Source organism: Chaetodon trifascialis, chromosome 4 (assembly GCF_039877785.1).
Source record: "Chaetodon trifascialis isolate fChaTrf1 chromosome 4, fChaTrf1.hap1, whole genome shotgun sequence".
NCBI classification, from domain to species: domain Eukaryota; kingdom Metazoa; phylum Chordata; class Actinopteri; order Chaetodontiformes; family Chaetodontidae; genus Chaetodon; species Chaetodon trifascialis.
The window spans coordinates 5943124-5964814 of NC_092059.1; the positions used below are offsets into that span (position 1 = coordinate 5943124).

At 41.0% G+C, this 21691-nt stretch overlaps 5 protein-coding genes across 6 annotated transcripts; 3 read left to right on the forward strand and 2 right to left on the reverse strand.

Moving 5' to 3' along the window:
* Positions 1 to 88: 88 nt before the first annotated feature.
* Positions 89 to 5015, forward strand: LOC139329814 (vacuolar protein sorting-associated protein 4B-like). The gene is made up of 11 exons (XM_070960334.1): positions 89 to 277; positions 968 to 1079; positions 1776 to 1926; positions 2035 to 2093; positions 2184 to 2303; positions 2380 to 2536; positions 2631 to 2779; positions 2865 to 2946; positions 3037 to 3256; positions 3727 to 3867; positions 3976 to 5015. Exons 1-11 carry the CDS (start codon positions 257 to 259, stop codon positions 4075 to 4077), a joined length of 1314 nt encoding a protein of 437 aa, XP_070816435.1. The 5' UTR covers positions 89 to 256; the 3' UTR covers positions 4078 to 5015.
* On the reverse strand, positions 5000 to 9177 carry plekhb2 (pleckstrin homology domain containing, family B (evectins) member 2). Of its 2 annotated transcripts, none has more exons than XM_070960336.1 (8): positions 9005 to 9177; positions 8281 to 8331; positions 8016 to 8168; positions 7828 to 7930; positions 7639 to 7678; positions 7307 to 7393; positions 6947 to 7064; positions 5000 to 6643 (listed from the first exon to the last, which is right to left on the reverse strand). In XM_070960336.1, the coding sequence occupies exons 2-8, from the start codon at positions 8315 to 8317 to the stop codon at positions 6507 to 6509; spliced, it is 675 nt and encodes a 224-aa protein (XP_070816437.1). In that variant the 5' UTR covers positions 8318 to 8331; positions 9005 to 9177; the 3' UTR covers positions 5000 to 6506. The 2 variants fall into 2 exon arrangements, with proteins under 2 accessions (XP_070816437.1, XP_070816436.1); XM_070960335.1 differs by having other exon boundaries at positions 5196 to 6643; positions 6947 to 7061; positions 9005 to 9143.
* Positions 9178 to 9262: 85 nt separating this feature from the next.
* Positions 9263 to 15057, forward strand: ing5a (inhibitor of growth family, member 5a). The gene is made up of 8 exons (XM_070960337.1): positions 9263 to 9987; positions 12431 to 12502; positions 12734 to 12900; positions 13025 to 13136; positions 13223 to 13322; positions 13491 to 13626; positions 13720 to 13781; positions 13909 to 15057. Exons 1-8 carry the CDS (start codon positions 9951 to 9953, stop codon positions 13946 to 13948), a joined length of 726 nt encoding a protein of 241 aa, XP_070816438.1. The 5' UTR covers positions 9263 to 9950; the 3' UTR covers positions 13949 to 15057.
* cep19 (centrosomal protein 19) lies at positions 15013 to 17384 on the reverse strand. Its single transcript, XM_070960339.1, has 2 exons — positions 17044 to 17384; positions 15013 to 16563 (listed from the first exon to the last, which is right to left on the reverse strand). Exons 1-2 carry the CDS (start codon positions 17171 to 17173, stop codon positions 16217 to 16219), a joined length of 477 nt encoding a protein of 158 aa, XP_070816440.1. The 5' UTR covers positions 17174 to 17384; the 3' UTR covers positions 15013 to 16216.
* Positions 17385 to 17591: 207 nt separating this feature from the next.
* Positions 17592 to 20566, forward strand: pigx (phosphatidylinositol glycan anchor biosynthesis, class X). The gene is made up of 6 exons (XM_070961209.1): positions 17592 to 17752; positions 18144 to 18234; positions 18324 to 18459; positions 18569 to 18782; positions 19806 to 19906; positions 19991 to 20566. Exons 1-6 carry the CDS (start codon positions 17689 to 17691, stop codon positions 20126 to 20128), a joined length of 744 nt encoding a protein of 247 aa, XP_070817310.1. The 5' UTR covers positions 17592 to 17688; the 3' UTR covers positions 20129 to 20566.
* Positions 20567 to 21691: the final 1125 nt, after the last annotated feature.

Sequence of the window (21691 nt, forward strand, 5' to 3'; positions counted from 1 at the left end):
TTGAATGATTATGAGCTTTGACTGAAACATTTCCTACTTGCTTCTGATGACGATAACAATAACATTGTCACGTGACCACCGCGGAAGTGACAGTCAAGTTTTTGTTGATGCGGAAGAGACAAACTTTAAGGATGATCTGAGATTGAAGTTCTGCTAAAATTAAACCTTAGCAGCAGATACAAGGAATAAAGAGTTGGCGGTTTTACGGTTTTCTCTGAAAGGACAGACTTAAGTGTGACCGACATATCAAAACCTGATGGCTGGAAGTAATTTACAGGTGAGTGACAAACCTTTACGAAGCTAACGTTAGCTACTTGGTTACATAAGAACATAGGTTAACAATACAGCTTTCTAAAGAACGAGCAATTGTCGGTTTTTAATCATTTGTAAAGATTAATTCAGCGTGTGAAAATGCGTAAATTTAAACGTGAAGAGGAGCTCGAGGCCTTTATGAGTAATACATTAACTAATGGCTTTATTAATGGTTATCAAATCATTTGGCTTGTTACGTTTCGGCTTTATGGATCAGCTGAAAACAACATTTGGGTTGCCAGGTTGTGAAAAATCCGCTTGGCTGATGTTTACCCCTTAAAACTGGTGGGTTTAAAGTAACTAACCGTACAGTGCTTGAAAGTTTGATGTATTTGTTTCTTTTTCTACATTTTAGTAGAAAATATTTATTCCAGTGCTTTTATGTGACAGCTATAGGTACTGGCTACTTTTCAGATATATATCTTATATATATCTGAAACCTTTTTACCTGTGCCTCCTCACAAAATGACAGTACCTCGTCATTAGCAGAGAGACATTTCCCCATTTAAACTGTCAAATTGAGCAGTACTTAACTAGAGAAACAGTGATTACAAAAGAGTCCATAACGTGTGTAACAGAACTTTGTTTTTCTTCTTCTGTCCTATATCAATCACATCACCCTAATTTCCTAAATTTTTCTTTTTCATGCTCTCAGAAAGCTATCGATCTCGCTACCAAAGCTGCACAGGAGGATAAAGCCAAAAACTACGAGGAGGCCCTCAGATGTTATCAGTGTGCAGTGCAGTACTTCCTTCATGTTATCAAGTGTAAGGATCTTGACCCAGAGGAACGATCAACAATCACTTTTCTTATCTGGTTCCAGACATCACAAATAAATAGTTAGATCACAAGTTACACACAGTATGAATACTGTCACTGGTCATCATTGAGTCACTGTTTGGACCGTACACTAGATGGCACTAGAGAGACATTTGAATGAAACGCATTGATTTTCCATTGATGATCTTAAGGATGATCCTGCATCCTGAAGTGATCAGATCCCATTCGTAGTCTGTGAGTTTCCAGACAAACAGTCCAAACCTAAAAGCTTTTTAAGGTGAAGTCATTACATCCATTTGGTGTCATAGTGCTGAGAGTGTACATCCAAAACATTTCTCTGTGGGACACTTTCATCTCCTCTGGTGGACATCATGGCTTCCTCAGTCCCACAGCAGAACCGTGATTTGCTTCTTCTTGATGTTTTGTAACTGCATAATCCATATGAAGAGTGATGGAATATTAAATCATCCATCGTTGCTCTCTACATCTTAGCCTTTCATACCGTCCAGGGTGCATAAACTACAGGTTATGAACTCATTTCTAAAATACAAAAATGTGAAATTATCAGTTATCTTATCAGTATCAGCCATGAAAAGCAGCAGGCAAAAAGAAATCCACATCATGCCTAAACTCCACTTCTGTTCAGCACAGCGCTGCGGTCTGAGCTACTTACTGTGTTGCAGATGAGGCGCAGGGGGATCGAGCAGCGCAGAGCATCAGGGCCAAGTGTGCAGACTACCTGGACAGAGCCGAGCAGCTGAAGGAATATCTGAAGAAGAAGGAGAAGTGTCCTCCGGCCAAACCCGTCAAAGAGTCCCAGTCTGATGACAAAGGGTGAGACTGAAGTTCAACAATGGGATCTGAGGATCTGCACTCCTAAAAAATACAAATTGTTGTTCAACTATTCAATAAATAACAATGTGGGGTGTCCTTCAATTTCAGGGATGAAAGTGGTGATGGGGAAGACGCAGAGAAAAAGAAGTTCCAAAATCAGCTCTCAGGTAAACGACGCTGTCACTGCATCACGTGAACGTACAGACAACATGCAGCTGTGATCTATAAAGCGTCCATCGAACCCGTCCCTCTTACAGGCGCCATCGTCATGGAGAAGCCAAACATTAAGTGGAGTGATGTGGCTGGACTTGAGGGAGCCAAAGAAGCCCTGAAAGAAGCTGTGATCCTGCCCATCAAATTCCCTCACCTGTTCACAGGTACTGAAAGCAAGAGCGCAGCTTAAATCCTCCTGAAAAAGAAGAGTATTGAATGATACAGCATCTGTTTTTGTAGGAAAGCGAACTCCTTGGCGGGGCATCCTCCTGTTTGGCCCTCCAGGAACTGGGAAGTCCTACCTGGCCAAGGCGGTCGCCACAGAAGCCAACAACTCCACCTTCTTCTCCGTCTCCTCCTCCGACCTCGTGTCCAAGTGGTTGGGGGAAAGCGAAAAGTGAGGCCTGCCTTCTTCACGTGATATTAGAACCAGGAATATGATAAACTGACAGTAACCATCTATTGTTTCTCCTCCCTCTGCCTCCGTCCAGGTTGGTGAAGAGCCTGTTCACGTTAGCCCGGGAACACAAGCCATCCATCATTTTCATCGATGAGATCGACTCCCTCTGCAGCTCCAGGAGTGAGAACGAGAGCGAGGCAGCGCGCAGAATCAAGACAGAGTTCCTGGTCCAGATGCAGGGTGAGCAGGAAGAGCCGACCTGAAAATCCGAGCTGGATCTCTGTGCTCTGTGTATGAAGCGTAAGAAATGTCCTTCTGCTCTCAGGTGTTGGAAATGATAACGACGGGATCCTGGTGCTGGGAGCCACAAATATACCCTGGACTCTGGACTCGGCAATCAGGAGAAGGTTGGTTTAATTAACCTGTGTGGCAGAATAATCAGCATTTAAGAGGTTAAATGCTTCTTCATGGCTCATTAAATGTTTTGTCTGTGTCAGGTTTGAAAAGCGAATCTACATTCCTCTGCCCGAGCAGCACGCTCGCTCCTCCATGTTCAAGCTGCACCTGGGCTCCACCCCCAGCAACCTGATGGAGGAGGACTTCGTCACTCTGGGCAAACGGACAGAGGGCTACTCTGGAGCGGACATCAGCATTATTGTTCGAGACGCCCTCATGCAGCCGGTCAGGAAGGTTCAGTCAGCCACACACTTCAAAAAGGTAGAAACGCAGGAACACTTCGCGTGTCTTTGTTCTCTACGTCAAACTGAGAGTTTCTTTTGGGAATCTAATCCGGAAATTTTTTTTCCAAAATAAGAGCAATGTCCCAACAGCTGTTAGATGGAGCGCATTGACATTTGGTTCATATTTCTTTGACGATCCCTTCACTTTATGTGCAGCACTATCGTCAGATCAGCATTTAATTTGACCAGTAGTTTGGTTTAAGACTAAATATCTGCAAAACTAATGACATTCTCATGTGATTATTGCAAACTAGTTCATTTTATAATGTTAACAGACTGAACTAAGATGGTGAACATGTTCAGCATTACACCTGCTGAATATACCTGAAGTGTTAGCGCTGTCGTCGCTGGCATGTTAGCATTTAGCTCAAAGCACCACAAAACAAGCTAGCTGATATATAATCTGGTGTCCTCTGTGTCCCTCTGTCCATCCACACACTAATTAAGGTTCGAGGGTCATCATTTAACAATCCCGACGTTGTGGTGGACGACCTCCTGACGCCGTGTTCGCCGGGTGACCCCGGCGCCATGGAGATGTCGTGGGTGGACGTTCCCGGGGACAAACTTCTCGAGCCAGTCGTGTGCATGGTAAGAAAATATGCGCGTGTTATCCGTCATCTGTCGATCAGGGTTATTGATAGACGGGGGCGACTGCTGTGGTCATTCATTGCGGCCTCTCTGGCGTTTTTCCTGCAGGCCGACATGATGAGGTCAGCGACAAACATCAAGCCGACAGTCAATGAGCAGGACTTGGAGAAGCTGAGGAAGTTTACTGAGGATTTCGGTCAGGAAGGCTAACAACACTCACACTCATTGACAGGACTGTGACTAACAATTATTCTCACTGTCAGTTATAATAACTGATTATTCGATTGATCGTTTGGTCCATGAAGTGTCTAAAAAGATGGAAAATGTTCATCACAGGTTTCTGAAGTTTTAGTGATTAGCAGTCAGAAAAGTAAATATTACTTAAAGATTTAAAGCAACAGAAAAGCAAACTCCTATCACAGTTTAAGTCGCTGTAACAGCAGTTTGCTTTCATCACTGGAGAACGGACTCAAATGATCAGTCGATTTTCAGATTCAATTGATGGCTTTTTATCGATCATCTTATCAATGAATCAACTGTTTCAGCACTTTTTTATCACTAATTTGTTAATCCAGTGAGGCTCATGTTTACATCTGCACATTCGTAAGGCTTCATACTTCTTTTACTTCATGATTTTATTTTGGATTTCTCAAACCAAACTGATAATCTTTGTTTATTGAAAAGGAAAATGTACCACCATCACTGTTAAAAAGGATGCGCTGTAATGACGATGCTGCAGGTGGTAAATGCACATTTTCAACGCAACATACCTCCTAATATAGTCTGTATTGTAGGGAGTTTTATTATGCTTGACAGAATCAGTTCAGGGGCTTTTATAATTTTCAATTTGTACTCAAAATGAATGAATGATCGCTGTGTTTTAAACATGTTAACTTTCACAGGTTGTTTTCACTTCACTACATACAAAGTTGTTATCAGCTTCAAAAGGGCCTTTTGGGTTTGTATTGAGTTAAAAATTTGCATTAAATGTTGTGCAAAGTGCTTTAAAAAGTATTTTTCTGATCAGCTTCATCCAGAGAGCTGTATTTTCTGTGCTTCTACAGTTTCGACTGTCGGCTTTAGTTATTGATTACTGTGTGAATTCCTTATAGATCCTGTCAATATGTGCAAACTGTGTTCCCACTGGGAGCCAAATCTTTCTTTATTTAAGAGTTTCTTTTGGGGTTTACAGAGGTGACTTACTGGTTACAGACATAAAACTTGAGGTGGTCATTTGCACTTTTTTTGTATCCTACATGACATGTTCTGTGAACATCGATCTCAGGGTTAAATAAACAACACAAAACCAAAAAAGTGGAGTCATTGTTAGCTTTGTGAATACTATATTTAATTGTTAAAATACATCTCTTAGTCAACTGTCATGTATTATATTTTAAATGCAGGGTAAATTATAATTTAATTAGCACATTTGATAAGAGAAATATAATAGGTTAATTTCACATTGTTAAACAATTTAAGACTTGTAGAAAAATGACATCAATGTTAAGCTGCTTGCACAAGCTGATCATCTGAAGAAGGTAAAATCATTTGGAAATCCAAGTCTTCCACATCTTCAGTATCACTGATAAAGATACGCAGTGTGTTTGAAATGCAGAGTCTGAGCAAAACTTGCTATTTCAAAGTGAATAAATACAGTAATACTTAGCATGAATAATGGGGAAATCTGACAATATTCAAGTCATCTGGAGTGAAAATTCAAAGTCCCGGCCAATTGAAATATAACTAAATCTCAAAGAGACCAAATAACCTGATTGGTGTTTGTGCATATCGCAAAAAGCCTCCTGAAATGAAAACAAGAGTATCGATTCAGACACATTTCTAATGAAATGCAAAGTGTGATTCAACAGCTGCCAATGAGAAAAATGAGTGACGTCCCTTTTCACTTCAATGCACATCATGTAAATGCAGCGTTTCCTCATACGTAGACTTATTTGTGGTGACGACAACATCGGACATCCGTCACAACCAGATTCCACCAAACAGGTAACTCAAAATGCTACAACGTAGCTGATTATTGCTTGTAGTGTGTGTGCGCTGCTCTTAACACAACTCTCATCTCAGCCCGCCTCCGCCACAAATAACCCGAGGGGCCGAAGAAACGCTGCATTGTTCACAACCGAAACAAACAAGTAATGCATGTAAAACAAAGTAAAGGTACAGTACACAGAGAAATTAAGACACACACAAAAAAATAAAACACAAATCCATGGCTTTGTAGATAATTCTGCAAACATAAAGGACAAAATGTGCTCCATGATGCACAAACTTAAACACTGAGAGGACCTGAACTGTACATAGAAGGAGTAGTTTCCTGTCATTATGAATTCTCAAAGTGAGTAACTGTTTTTTTTTTTTGGTTAAGAATATTCATATTCAGACAACACAAAGGGTGTGGGAAACTGCCGCACAGGGCATCTGAGAAAGTGCTAACAGTATTTACTGTATATATGTATATAGGACACACACGGAGTAATTCACTGCCCATCACAATCATGCTTCATAGATGGAAGTAGCCCGATAGACACATTTTACTTAAACTCATGTGATGGCACAGAGAAGAAGCCAAATGCTGCAAATACGGGGGAACAGTGTGCTACTGATCTACATTAGGCAAGACACTAGAAGACGGAGAAGAGAGAGCCGAGAGCCAAACCAGTTGCTGCCCCGGCGAGCATCCCCAGCGCCACATCTCCGCCGTCGTTATGCTGGCGTTCCCGAATAACAACGTGGTTCACTCCAGGAGCAGCGTACCCACCTAGAAAGAGCAGCAGCAGCATGAGGTCTCATTTAACTTTGCAGTGATGATAATTAACAAATAACTTGAAGAAACATCAAGAAGTAAAGTTTTTGCATCATCAGTTTAGGATCAATGATCGGTCACATTCAGCTGTGGAGTAAAATACAGAAAGTAGAACTGTGTTTATCAAAGCATCAACTGAACTTGAGATGCATGCTGCATCTTTTACAAACTATCCTATTTTGTGTCACTGAGCAATGTCTCACATTCGCCATGATGCTTTACTTCTGCTCATACTCTGGGAAAGTTGCAGTTGTTTACCTTGGTACTGATAAGGGTAAGCTACAGCGTAGGGCTGCCCGTCAGCAGAGTATACAATCTGTGTAGCGTGTGGTGGAGGGGCAACGTACTCTCCATATGGACCCGGAGCATAAACCTGCTGAAAAACAACAAACAAAAAGGGCATAAAGATCCTCTGCAGGATGCCAGCATGAGCAACTGCTGCTGTAGCTGTAAGCAGTGACTCATAATTAGAAAAACTGTAAAACATTGATTACAGTCCTATTCAGAGATTTACACCTGAGTTTGGCCAATTTACAGAGGAAATGCACGGGCGCACTGCCAACAGCTTATCACGATTACACTAAACTTCAGTCATATGCATACTGTTTATGCCGTTACCTGAGGAGGGGGAGCATATTCTGAGTAGGGGGGAGGAGCAGATGCCATCACTTCCTGTGCAAAGCCGATCTGAGGAGCCGCAACCATCTGAAAATAAAAAAAACAACACAAATGAGGCCACATCACCTGAAAACAAAGGATGAACACCAGCAAAATTGAACGTGTGAACGTCATACAGAAAGTTCCTTCGACTGCATTGAGGATGCCATCAGAGATGTTTAATTAAAACTCACAGAATGACAAGCAAGAGAAATACCACTGCCCGCCAGTCTCATGTTCTTGTTTTGGCAAACAAATCAACTCAAGTAATTTGAGATGCAGCAGAAACTCACTGTGTTGATTCTTGAATCCTGAAGCGCCATGGTCCATGCCCTGCAACAGAAAGTATGAACCGTGTCACGTTTATACTGTTAATAGAAACACAGAACACCTCAAGAGTGAAACATTCAACTTTACCAACACAGAAACATAAAGAGAAAGGCCAAATTAATTCATCATGACTCGGGATGTGTGTGTCTTACAGAGCATCATCTGCACTGTCTGCACACAGGCTGATGACCCGCCCGTCTCTGCAGACTATCTGGAGCAAGGCGTCACGCATCTTCCCCTCTGGCGGGTTCAGCTCTGAGACAAACAAGAGAGGTGACACATTCAAAGACAGGAACAAAATCAAAACAGAGGATCGTCATGTGGCACAGATGAAGAGTACCTTGACAGGCAGCAGAGTTGCGGATGTTGATGCAGTCGACCTTCATGTGGATGTCATCCTCCATGTCACGCCGTTGTTGATCATTATAGAACACAAGCCGTCCATCAGCCCACAAGTCAAACCAGTTTCTTTTCCACCGACGCAGTATAGTACCTTTAATGAATGAAAGAATTCATGTATACGTGATATCACACCATGTCACAGCATCTTGCCAACGTGGATAGCAGACAATTAAAAACTGTCAGGACTGTGTATGGCTACTCACTTTGTCGATGAAGCCAACCACTCTTTACCATTGCCATCTTTGAGGTAACACCTAAAACAATAAAATATATGCATTACACAGTATCTGTTACCACTCTGTGTTTACACTATGACTAGGCGTGGCATAGTCAAACAAACCTCGTGACAAGCAGCACTGTCACCGTAAGTCCACCATACGTCAGAATGGTCTTATTTGCAGATGTTACTGACTAAGCTAACTTACAGTCTCACATAAAAAGCCACAAAAACAACTTCTGATTTTAGCATCCACTCAGTGGATGCTAAAGTTAGCCAGCCAACTAGCTGTCAGTGTCAGGACTTTGTGTTTGAGGAGTCAGTTAGCTAGCCGGACAGTTACTTTGTTTCTCACTGCACGTTAGCCAGCAAGCTAACCTAACGGCAACAGATAATGGCTTCCAGTAACAACAGGCCACTTGTGAATAGGTCATCCTCATTTCTTATTAATATAAAATTGTAACGAGAGACAGTGTTAAATGTAACGTCAACCACAATAACCCCGTAATCATATGAGGTAATTCATGAGTTTATGACATATGTACCTTCCTTCATAACTTACCAAACGCAATCGAAGTTAGCTAGCGTTAACTAACGTAGCTTGTTTAGACATGTCAGCAGCCACCTGACGTACTGTTTCACAGTGTCCACAGTTACCTAAAACCCCACGACATTAAGCCATTAAGATGCTGTGTAAGTTGGTTACTTACTTGATTATTCAACGCTATGTTTTAAGAAAAGGCGAAGTCTTTCGTGAGGATACACAAAACACGGAAGTGAGATGTACCAAAAAAAGCGATGCCCTCCTTGGACTCAAAAAGCCTGACCAATAATCCGCGTGGACACAGCCTGTGGACAGGCCCGTCAATAGCTGCCGTTAGCCCCGCCCATGGAGCGTCTTCCTGAACGTTCGCTCTCTTTGACGAGGGAGGCGTTTGTTTTGAATGACGTCACCCATCAGCTGACTCGCTGGAAAATGCCAGCAAAACGCAGCGAGGTGCGCTCGCGCGGGGCTCCCGGTGGGCTGACGATGTGTAAACACGTACAGGGTTTATCAGGGTTTATTCCGAAAGAGAATGTGATGGACAAAATGCAATTCCTCGACCATCAAATGATAATTATAGTTGTTTTAGGATTGCGAATGTAACTAACTGCTTTTTGGGTTTTCTTTTGCTGGATGAACTCGATGTTTTCTCAGCTGAGCGAAGTGCACACGGAGACAGTGTAGATGCATTGGCTTAAATGAAGTGAATAGGGTGTATAATTTGTAGTAAGCACTGTAGCAGTGGAGATCAGGAGCAGTAATTACGTTTTGATGTTAATACAGAGCTAAATGGATTGACATGAGAAAAGTTTTATTTGGTGCATGCAGGGTGAGACATACCGTTATCTGCTGCGCATGCGAGTAACAAGCTCACACAAGCAGAAAAGTTGCATCCTGTACGGGTCCCAAGTACATGTGTGCTGGAGGGAAATTGATCCTGTTTAGCTGCAGCAGTGGGCGTCGGTTCATTACTTAGAGAAGCCTCCGACTGCAGACAGTATCAAATATACAAGCCACTGACCGACGGGCAACCCAGGGTTATAAAGCAAGCCCTCTGGCCAACAGTTTTAAGGCTAGCGAGAATAACGCAGGAGCTACACAGCTAACCTGAAATGGCGACGGCAATATATTTGGAACATTACCTTGACAGTGAGTATCCGGGATACATTGAATTTGTATGAACATAATGAACACCTCACGTTTGTTTAGGCTTTAGTTTTACTGTATCGAGGACTTTTCTGCTGGCTGGGTGACTGGCACATAGCATTATAGCGCGTTAGCAACTCGATTAGCTGTTAGGTCACTAGCTCGCTAGCTAACTGATTAGCATTGCTGTATAGCTTTCCGTTGAATAAAGTTGGGCAAACTCTTCACGTGTGGTGTAAAACTCACCCAGACACTATCTTAAGGTGAGCATTAGCCGAGAAATGTCACATTTAACAAGAGTTATCGGTTGGTGTCCGATTCGTGTTCTCTCACACTTAAGTTAACTGTTAGCAGCTAGGTGGCTAGCAGTGGTTGTATAATGTTTGAAATGTTGACGTTGTATTTGGCATAGTAAAACGTTTGAAATGTGTCTACTTTGGTCAACATTGGTGTTTGCTGTAGGATAATAGACGCCATGCATTTGCAACCTGTTGGTAACCGCGTTTCTCGTAACCAGTTACGCGCCGGGGCGGGGTATTTGAAGTGCGTCACACGGGCTATGACACACTTCCAGAGGGGGAACATTATTCTGCTTACTGTGGCCCGAGCCAGCACGCCCATGTCTGTGTTTGTGGTTAATGTTAACATGGTGTATTTTACTATATAACGGCGTATTCAACGTTACCTACAGACAACCCAAAGCAGTCCAGAAATCTTGAGCTCACTGGGAGCTTAACTTTGAATGTCTTAAAGCAAATGCTGGTTAAATGTAAACCATAATGAATGCAAGGCACGAAAAATATAATATTGGCACTAGAGGTAAGATCGGCCCTAAAAAATCCAGCCCGACCCGACCCAGGCCCGCGGGTATTAAAGCCCGACCCGAGCCCGATCAATTAACTTGATTTGCAGGCCCGAGCCCGAAACAAACCCTAAATTTTATATCGCAAGTTTTCTTAATGTTAAAATAATCTACATATTTTTATGATCATTATAAATGCATTTAAACAATGAAATAACGCTGGAAAAGTTTGTTAAAGATATTTCTGTGTGTGATATTGTGCTCACATGGACGCGCCTCTCTGACAAGGAGAGGAACAGCAGCAGGAGCAGGTCTCTGGGCTTCATTGTAGATCACAAGGAAGGGCATCTGAGATACACGGGGTAAAGCCTCCAGAGCGCAGCAGGTTCACTATAGTCTTCGTTACCAAAGGCGGAAACAAACAGACTTTAAAAATCCTCCGCTGGAGACTGCGCGCACGGATGAATCCATTCATACATGTTTCTGGACCAGCTGCTGTTTGCAGAAGTCAGACCTGCTGAGGTAGGTGGTCCAGGGCGGTCATCTCGGTGTAAAGTGCGTATTGTGCGGGAGTTCAGTCTCGGGTCCCGTCCTCTTGAACATCTGGCATTGAGCGCTGCGTAAAGCGCGCGCGTGTCCCGAGCCGTGTATTTGGTTATTACAGACTTCAAATAAATATATATTTATAAAAAAAAATTAGCGAGAGAGAAGCCCGTCCCGACCCGACCCAAAGTTAATAATCGACATTTTGGGTTAGGGTTAGCCCGAGCGAATTTCGGGCCGGGTCGGGCTCGGGCTCGGGCTTGGGCTTAAGATCTTACCTCTAATTGGCACTGCTTTTATTTTGAAAGTAAAACCAGATTTAATGTAGTGCATTTTTGTACATTTTTGATTTTTGATCATTTTTATTTTGTAAATTTCGAGGAATTTGCAGCCCATCTTGAAATGGTCTCCCTTCATTGCTTTATGTTGCTTAAAAACTGCATTAATCAGTTTATTAGAGCTGCACCAGCTAGTCGATCAAAAGAAAATTGATTGGCAATTATCTGGATAATTGATTAATCGTTTCAGTCTTTTATCATGCTAAAATGTCAAGTATTTGCTGGTTCAAGCCTCTTAAATGTAAGAATTTGCTGGTTTTGTTAGTCATTTGTAGTTTTTTGGTTTTTGTTGATTGGACAAAAAAAGAAGCAATTTGAAGATATCACTTTGGGCTCTGGGACATTGTGATGAGCATAAACTATTAATTGATTAATCCTGAAAGTAATTAGTAGATTGTTTGATAATGAAAATAATCATGAGTTGCAGCCTTAAAACAGAGGTCTGTAATTTTAATTTTGTTTTGAAACATCCCGTTGTAGTTGTGTTTTTGAGATTCAATCATATAGTAAGAACACTGAGCTAACAAAGGGTTAATATCTCCATAGAGATGCAGAATTGGGACACTGTGAGAGACCTTTTTACATCCAGTCATTTGGTTTAATGTTACTAACAAAGGAGTTATTATAGCACATTTTTAAAAGTCATTATAAGATGGGCTACAGTTACAACACCCATGGACATTAGTTAGTCGATTTAGTGGGTCAATAAGTTGAGTGAAGTGTAAAAGATGAAACGTCATTTTTATGTTAATCTCCTCTTTAGGTATTGAAAACCTACCATGTGAGCTACAGAGAAACTTTACTCTGATGCGGGACCTGGACAATAGGACTGAAGGTGATCCTTAAATCTCATAAAGTTCTTTGAATTGTCATTAATTAATTGTGTTTCCAGCTTTAACATGTCTAAATGTCTGCTATGGAAGAGTATCTATTAGTACAACCACCTGAGAGTGTGCAGGACCTCTAAGTGTAGCATTGTGTTGTACCATTTAACACCAACAGTAAAAGTACAAATGTTGTGCAGTTGCTGGGTTTCCAGAGCTATAATAATCGTGTTGTTGTGCAGAAAAGAAAGGCGAGATTGACAAACTGGCTGAAGAGTATATTGCAACTGTGAAGAACATGGCCTCAGAACAGAGAGTGGAACATCTGCAGAAGATCCAGAATGCCTACAGCAAGTGCAAAGAGTTCAGCGATGACAAAGTCCAGCTCGCAATGCAGACATATGAAATGGTCAGTCCAAAACCTGCTGGTATTTGGTCCCTTGTAAATGCTGTGGACGTCCTGTCACTGTTGTCTGTTTTCAGTATTATTAAAGTGTCGTGTTCTAATCTGTGTGAAATCCGTTTTACTGTAGGTGGACAAACACATTCGCAGACTGGACGCAGACCTCGCGCGGTTTGAGAATGAGCTGAAGGAGAAACTGGAAGTGAGCGGCTACGAGAGCACAGAAGGAAGAGGAGTGAAAAGTAAGTCGGGTAACTGAAGGGCTGCCATTGAAAGACATTACGACACAGATATGTTGTGCGTCTAAATGTGTCCATATTTTCCACAGAGAGTGAATCCCGGGGGCTGAGGGAGAAGCGTGGGTCCAGGGGAAGAGGAAGGAAAGGCTCTGATGAAGACTCTCCCAGAAAGAAAAAGATGAAAAACAGGTAACTCCAGCATCAGTCTGGTCCAGTGTTCACTAGACAGCAGCCTCCAGAATCTGCTCTACACACTGCGCTCTACCTTCTTTCTTCAGATGTCCAACAACTCATTAATCTGCTCCCTCTTCAGTCATGTTTTATTCTAATGCTCTGTGTATCCTGTTGGATTTTTAGCCCAGACTTGAGCGACGCTCTGCTGCCGATGCAGCCATCAGACGTTTTGGATATGCCGGTGGACCCCAATGAGCCTACGTACTGCCTCTGCCATCAGGTGTCATATGGAGAGATGATTGGATGTGATAACCCAGATGTAGGTTCTTTTCTCTTTTGTGCTGAAATCAAATTTGATGGTTTTAATCTCGGGTAGAGACTCTTTATGCTGATGTTGTTTTTCATCCCTCAGTGTCCGATTGAGTGGTTTCACTTTGCTTGTGTCGATCTCGCCACAAAACCCAAAGGAAAATGGTACGATCTTGGAATAAGTTCAAAGGATGTTAACCTGGAATTGTTCATGAAAAGATCATCATTATTAATGCAGATAGCTGACGATTGTGCTCCACGCCTCAACACCTTTTCCTCTCCCCTCTCTCAGGTTTTGTCCGAGGTGCACCCAAGACAAGAAGAAGAAATGAGTTTTACTTTCACAAGTACTTCACTAATAATGTATGTATTTTTGGTGTAGTTTAATAGTGTTATATACAGTATATACATATTTCAGTTTCTATAACTCTCCATAGAAACGGTGGGTCATACAGCTATTTTAAAGGCCTAATCTGGATTCAGAGTATAGCTGCACTTGTGGCACCATTAGACCCCTTCTATAGATGTTACCTTGCCTGTGTTATTGGATTTCAGACAGCTGTCTTCATCTAATGGCTTTAACATAATTAATTCACCTGTATTTTATTTGCGTATGCTGGGTAAAGTCATCCGGGCAGTGGATTTAAAAATTGCACAAATTGTTACCAATCAGAAAGTCCTTCCTCTGAAGTCATGGTGTATATATTGTTATTGCTAACATACTCGGAAATCCTGGATTGTGGCTTTAGCTTACTTGAAATGTCAATTTTATAAAGATCTATTTTTTTAAAACAAATTAATAGCCTGCTGAGAATTTACAGTTTCAAACACCTAAATCCTTACCAAATGTTGGTGGTAAAAGGAGTTACGTGTCAGATTTTCAGTTACCTACCTCCTTAGGGAACACATCAGTACTGCGAAAATGACTGCAATTGATACCAGTTTTGATTAGCTTAAACCAAACAAGCAATGTCAGTTAATTCAATTTTTTTTTTTTTTCCCAAAACAAAAGCGACATGTTTGAATGTATTGTGGTACTAATGGTCAGTCAGTGTCTCTCGTCAACTGAATTAGGCATTTAAGCACTTTGAATGAAATTTTCCACTGAAGAGGTTTGATACTGCAGGCTTGGTTTTATGATATAGTTTATCTCATTTAAAACTCTACCATAGTGCTTCACTTCAAACATATATATATATATATATATATATGTTTTGTATGATATGAAACCATATTTTGTGGACACGTTTTTCCAAAGATATATTTGTCGTATTGCTTAGTTATTGGTGTGCACTCAAAATTTATTTAATAGGATTTTAGCCTCTTTCGTATTCAACTGTGAATATCATCGTCTAGGTGTAAGCCACAAATAAAAGAGCCAAAGTCTTTGTATTTTGTAAATTTCAGTATTTTATAACTAATAAATATTCACTCTTATTCATGCATTATTTCATTCAATGCAGATTGATTGCCCCCCCCCCCCCCCCCCCCCCCGACACACACACACACACACACACACACACACACACAATTAAAACAGGTGATATTTGGTTTGTGGCCGTGAAAAACTATCAACAATTTGAACTTGAAGAATTTCAACAGTAACTTTTTTGCTTTGACAAATTAAAAGCAAATTAAAAAGTTTAATTGAGAGCATTATATTTTATAACGATGTACAAAAACTGAATGAAAACTATTGACAGTGAGGTCAATTGATAACACAAAATGACTAACACCAATTCAGTAAAGGCTGCTTTTTGCAGCTGGTTTCAGTGGCGCAGATGCTGCATTGGGCCTGCAGCTGTTATTGCAGGTGAAAAGATCTTAAGACTAACCAGATTATCATGGGTGCTAACTGGAAAAACACTGTTACCAGTGCTTCCAGTGAAATGTCAAACCGCTATCAGAACAGTTGATGCTGGTACCTGCTGTATTTATGGCCATCATTGTCTGGGAAAGCAGTCAAACAGGCACTGAATATTGTGATGTCCTGTGGTTGGCGTCCTCTTTGTCTGTTCAGCCTGTTGTGGCTTTTGCTGACCATCTGTTCTTACTCTTTCAAAATTCTAGTTCTTGCAAGAACCATCGAAACAATCAAGGTCTTGCACTAAAGTCTGCCTTCATGAAGGTGACAGTGTTCACTGTTTATTATCTCTGCTGGGTGTGTTTTTGGTTTGTTTGTTTTGAAACTATATTTGTTTGTTTTGAAACTATATTATCTGATGTTTTATTAATCTTGTATTTGGCCTTTGCAGAATAAATGTCATTCCTCTTACAGTCCAGTAGATGGCAGTAAAGCTCAATCGCGACAAAACAGCCAACTGTAGAAATGCATGACACCATATTTCAGTCACATCCACTGGTACCAGTGATCCTCTGCGGTAGTTGCTCACACTTCATTCAGTAAGCAGACCTCATGGAGCACTCAGAGACAGCATTTTTGAGGAGAACCAGTACAATTTTAAAATTTCTTTCTCCCTGAAACTCAGGTATGGCTATGGAAATACAAATACACACACATGCAACAAATTGTACCCTTACATCAAAAAGTGAAATTCTGGTAGTTTTGAATATATATTCACAAAGTTTTAAGTTCAGTTTTAAAATCCGTCATCAGACTCTTCATCCCAGCTGCACTTTTCTTGAGTGGTCTTGGTGAAATCCATTTCCAGGTCATAAACAAAGTCAGCATCCTCTTTGCGCCTCCGGTTCCTCTCAAACACTTCGTCCATTTGGCCCTTCTTGCGGGCCAGCTCCTCGTCGTCCAGTTTGTTCAGGTCTTCGTCAGGATCCAGGCGGAACGAGGCCAGGCTGTGCTCCAAGCTGAAGCCCTGCATGTGATCCCGCAGGATGATGTGAAGCTTCTCCAGCTGGCTCTGGGACACGTCCCTCAGGTAGTCCCTGTGCCGGGGATGGTTCTTCAGCCTCTCAGCAGCCATACTGTGGTCTGGAGGTTAAGAAGAGAGGACAGCAAAGATTTAAAATGCTCTGTGGAGGTAAAAATCTGCAGGGTCAGATTAACCTGCCGAGGGACCCTATTGACCCCCTGTTCCTCCCGCCCCCTGTTTATGATCAGTAAGTATCTAGCCTGTAAATATCCATCTGGCATAGTGCATACAACTTAGTAGAGATGGCAAATTCATTATTTTCCCCAGAAATGTTAGTTTGTGGTAATTTGATGAAGTGCAAATGAATTTAGAAATATGCATCAGGAGAGTATATCAATTAAAATAATGAAGGTTTTGATACAGGGCCCCTCCACCAGACAGGGCCTCAGGATCAGATCAAAATGAAGGAGCCTCCTTAAAGCCCTTATCCTTGCATTGTGCTTTAATGGAACATACTCCCATTAAAAATGCAGTTAATCAACATACCACAAACTAATGTATGCAGTGCAGCATAGTGATCTATGCTGTGATCGCGTTACCTGAATATTTCGAGAAGCTCCGCACAGGTATTATTCTCTTTCGTACCGTTTTGGATTCCTTGTGTTCATAAATTAAAATTATAGAGGGAGGACTGAACTGCACTCCACATCGCTTTGCCGTGAAACTCATCCCGTGTTTCTACCTGCGACCAACCTAGAAACAACTGGTCTCCACTTCGCGTTAAAACTAGTGTTAAGACACTAGATCATCTTATGCATGCTGATTAAAATATGTGAAAGGGCATTTTACAAATAAGTCTATACAAAACGAACTCGGTAAAATTAGCGAGAGCGATTAGCGTGAGGCGTTGCCTTAGGAGATGTCGAACTTTTCCGTCTTCACCGAAGCCTGTCAGTATTTAAAGTAAATATTTTTAAAGTCCTATCGTTTTGCCTAAAAGATGATAACTGTTGATTACTGATTGATCGATAAATCGTTTTATGGATTGTTATTTTCTCGTAGCTTTCCAGCAAAGCCCATTTATTTTTCTTTCTAGTCAGGCACCTTTAGAGCTTCCCAAAACTACAAAAGGGTCCTTCAAGATCTTCTTCCGTAAACAATTTCAAAGAGAGCAGCGAGTATTACAGTTGTAGCTGGATTAACAAGCTGTCAAAAGCTTTTTGTAGTTCACCAATTCCAATTTGATGTATTTTGTACTGTTTTCTGTGTTGGCTTGTTTATCGACATGTCATTGTCTGATCGAAAAGGGTAAGATATAACGTTACTGTCGTTCTACTACCTAAAATCGCCGGTTGGGTTTTTGTGTCAGCAAAACGTTGAGCATACTCGTGGTAGAAAGGTGTCTCTTTTCTTCCAATGCATGAATAGAAAAGAACAAAATCACTTGAAGGATCAACTAAATTTTGAATCAACAACTTCTTGAGTAAAAAATAAATAAATAAAAAGAACTCATTGTTTCTTCACTGGTCATAGCCATACAGTTTGACATTCAAATTCAAACCTCTATGAATGATTTTTAATTGTATCTTTTGCGTCTGGCTGTTCCCCATGAACCCACTTTTCCTTATCAAATTAGCCAGCCATAAATGCCCTTTCTACTCTTGTGGTCTTGACTAATTCAACCTACTTATTTTTGTAGATGAGAAGAATGAGAACCACTGTGGACTTCTGAAGCAGTTGCTTGAATCCTCAGTAGTGTCAGTGGAGATCAACAAGAAGGGTTTCCACAGGTATGACAGTGCATTTCCAAACATGGAACAATAACCACGTTCAAGGCTCATCGTGAGTGAATGAGGGGGTGATTTCTGATGTCTTTTAGGGAGGCGGTGACCACGGTGGATCTCAGCCCTGATGTCATCAGTGGGCTCAGGGTTTTGCTGGTTCACAGATGGCCCAGAGGTGTCTATCTTGATCCATACCAACTTGCATCTCTGAGTGGTCAAACTGATTGGCAGGTAAGACTGCACTGCAGAAACATTGCACACTTGTGGAAATAATTACAACCCACATTCATGTGCGCTATGTTTGTATTCATTACTGTACCTATGCATTCACCTCTGTAAGATATTACTAGATTCAGCCATTGACCTAGAGGTGCCGGCTCACAAGACATCAGGATTTGTTACCTATGTGTATCCCACTCTGGATGGACCAACTCCAAGACTGCTGAAAGTAACAATTCCCATCCACGGCCGCTACCTTGAGCCTTCTTTTGATGGGAAAACATTTACATCTGTTGACATAGATCCTCCAGAGCTGCTGCTGCGGAGTGAAAGATGTAAGTGGATCATCTTTATTCTGTAGTCGTGAACATCTCTCTTCTCAGAAACAAATAGCCAAAAATGTAAAGGGAAATTAAAATACCAGATGACCCCTATTATCAGAATTAGGGTTAGGAAAATTCAAAATTCTTTTTTTATTGAGTGAAAATGTGAATATATCAATAATGTATATGGTCAAAACTAAGGATATTTTCATTGTTGATTAGTCTGTTGATTATTTCCTTGATTAATCAGCTAGTGGTTTGGTCTATGACATGTCAGATAATGAGGAAAAATGTCAATCAGTGTCTCCCAAAGCCCAAGACGATGTCTGCTGGTGGTCGGGACGCCCTGGTCGGTCTCCGTGTCGCTGGAGCCGGCCTCTGCGGTAGCTGACGGTTGTCCACCCGTCATCCTGGTCCGCGTATTGCATGGCGATGCGAGAGTGTGTATGCAAAATTGTAAAATGCCGTTGAAATACGGTAAAAACAATTAACACTCAGAGTGAAAAAAGCGAAGAAACTTCTTCAATTCACACTCGTTGTTTATTGATTATCAAAAATAAAACAATAAATCGCGACGTTTCGGTCACACTAGACCTTCTTCAGGCAATTCGTTTTTAAATGATAATCAAGTCAAGAGTGTCGGCGCTCTCTAACTCCCTGCATGTAACTGCGGCGGAGGCTGAGTAGAGAATGAATGAGTTTGAGTTTAAAATTTAAAAGTTGCCGCTGCGGTCAACGTTTTGTCCACAACCCCAAGATATTCAGTGTACTGTCATGAAGGAGTAAAGAAATAAGAAAATATTCACATTTAAGAAGCTGGTATCAAAAAATTTTGCCTTTTTTCATAGAAAATTACTCAATCCAATTAATTTATTATCAAAATAGTTGTCAACTAATCTATTAATTGTTGCAGCTCTAGTTGAAACAATAACTTTACCATGAATAGCCACTGCACCCAGAACCACTGGGTAAAACATGTAGCTGATGAATACAGAAAATTGATTGTTGTCATCAAATCTTCTTTCTTCCATTCAGGTTTGCAGTTCAACAACTTAGAGCCTCATACAGTCGTGGACGCTCCCTGTGAGGCCGACAATTCAAGCACATGTTCGTGGGTGAAACTCCAGCACCAGCAGGTGGTTCTCTATACATCTTTTATGATACTAATAGTGTGTTGTTCCTTTTCTTTTATCACTCAAATCATATCTTATATCCTGTAGAACCAAGGCTCTGTGAGCTTCCAGCTTCCAGTCGGTGATGGATCTTTGGTGACGCCTGTGTGCGGTGGAACCCTTCTTGTCACGATGATCTGCTGTGTGGCACTGTCCAAATACATGTGGCAACATCGAATCACATGATATGGTCAGCATATCCTGTCTGATAATTGCATCATTCTGGCATCACGTGGATCAAAGTCATAGAGATCCTTATTCTCTGAGGTGACACAAACAGAAAGCAGGTCTATTTTATGTCTGTCCAGGGTCCTGGTTTTACTCTGTAATCCAGACTAATTTAACCACTTAACCTGCTTCTTAGAATAGACCCCATTTACTGTAACTAAAATTCTTTGTTTTGGTTAGTGCTCTTCTTTTTGTGCAAAGACTTTCTCCTGTTATAGTCTTGGATCAGAGGTGGGAACATAGCTCAGATTAATGGGAAGATGACACTTCTTTATTTTTTCAGTTTTAAACACTCAAGCATGTCTGTGGCCACGAATCATGTGAGGACATCCTCTATCCCAACTGCAAGCAATGTTTTGAACTTCAAATAATAAAAAGATCTGTGTCAACATGGCATTTTGCTCTATTGTAATATAACTTTGTCAAAAATGTCCAATTCGAAAGTATAATTGCAGGGTCATAAAGCTACAGTGCATGAACACAGCACCACAGACACAGCTGTAGCCTTGTAGTACTTCCTTCAGAGTTTGTAGATTGATGCAGACAATCGGTGTAAAGAAGTTTACACAAGTAACAAACTTTCTTTTGTCTTCATGGATGTTTTTTTCAAGGTTGCTGAAATCCACTTCACAACATTTTAGAAGTCAACGCTGAACTTTTTACTCCACTACATTTATTTGACATTAGTTACTTTGCACATTCAGATCATTAATACAAAACAAATCAACTAATAAATGATGATGTATTATTAGTGATGCACATTAGTAATACATCGATAATTATTATCCAGTAATGTATTCTGAAATGGGCCACTCTGCATAATGACTACTTTTGGTACTTTAAGTATATTTTGATGCCAATACTTGTATACTTTTTCTTAATATTTTGAATGGAGGACCTTTACTTGTAACAGAGTATTTTTACAGTGTAGTATTGCAACTGAGTATTTCTTCCACCACTGGCAAACCCACATGATTTTAAATTCTGGTGGAGATCTCAAAGATACTAAATACATCTGAAGTATATGTATAGAACTTGCAAGGCAACTTGAATATTTCCATTTGATAGAATGATGTAGCCATAAAAACACAGAGTGTAAGGTTTGAATATTTAACTTAATGTAAACATCATGTGGCTTCAATGAAGAGCTCAAACAAGATGATATACAATATGATACTGTCAGACAATAAGGGACAGGTTTTCAACCTTAATGCTATCTGAGGGGAATTAAAGGATGTTAATGAGTTTAAATATATCCATAACAGATCTCTCTGTGGATAGCAGATCATAAAATTGTGCAGTTAATATCAGCTGGCAGGCTTTTTCAGACACCATGCTGTCAGGAGTCTGCCTCTGCAGTATGATGCAGACAGTAAAGGTGTATCACGATTCAAATTTACACACTGTGTGGATGAAGGAGCGGGACTGGATTCTGATCAATCCCAGTCCAGTTTGCAGGAATGGCTCAGAGGCACTTCAGCAGGTTTTGGGTTTTACACCTTCACCTCCAGCTGATGGACA

Bases quoted from the DNA above. Each gene is read 5' to 3' on its own strand.
- LOC139329814 (XM_070960334.1), top strand. From the start codon at position 257: ATGGCTGGAAGTAATTTACAG. The intron at 278-967 runs GTGAGTGACAAA...TCATGCTCTCAG, and splicing joins TGGCTGGAAGTAATTTACAG to AAAGCTATCGATCTCGCTAC. The intron at 2,947-3,036 runs GTTGGTTTAATT...TGTCTGTGTCAG, and splicing joins GACTCGGCAATCAGGAGAAG to GTTTGAAAAGCGAATCTACA.
- pigx (XM_070961209.1), top strand. From the start codon at position 17,689: ATGTATTTTGTACTGTTTTCTGTGTTGGCTTGTTTATCGACATGTCAT. The intron at 18,460-18,568 runs GTAAGACTGCAC...CACCTCTGTAAG, and splicing joins GTGGTCAAACTGATTGGCAG to ATATTACTAGATTCAGCCAT. The intron at 18,783-19,805 runs GTAAGTGGATCA...TCTTCCATTCAG, and splicing joins GCTGCTGCGGAGTGAAAGAT to GTTTGCAGTTCAACAACTTA.
- plekhb2 (XM_070960336.1), bottom strand. From the start codon at position 8,317: ATGGCAATGGTAAAGAGTGGTTGGCTTCATCGACAAA. The intron at 8,169-8,280 runs GTGAGTAGCCAT...CATTCATTAAAG, and splicing joins TGGTTGGCTTCATCGACAAA to GTACTATACTGCGTCGGTGG. The intron at 7,394-7,638 runs GTGAGTTTCTGC...TTTTATTTTCAG, and splicing joins AGGATTCAAGAATCAACACA to ATGGTTGCGGCTCCTCAGAT.
- cep19 (XM_070960339.1), bottom strand. From the start codon at position 17,173: ATGAGTTTCACGGCAAAGCGATGTGGAGTGCAGTTCAGTCCTCCCTCT. The intron at 16,564-17,043 runs GTAACGCGATCA...CTTAACCTCCAG, and splicing joins GAGCTTCTCGAAATATTCAG to ACCACAGTATGGCTGCTGAG.
- ing5a (XM_070960337.1), top strand. From the start codon at position 9,951: ATGGCGACGGCAATATATTTGGAACATTACCTTGACA. The intron at 12,901-13,024 runs GTCAGTCCAAAA...GTTTTACTGTAG, and splicing joins CAATGCAGACATATGAAATG to GTGGACAAACACATTCGCAG. The intron at 13,137-13,222 runs GTAAGTCGGGTA...TATTTTCCACAG, and splicing joins AGAAGGAAGAGGAGTGAAAA to AGAGTGAATCCCGGGGGCTG.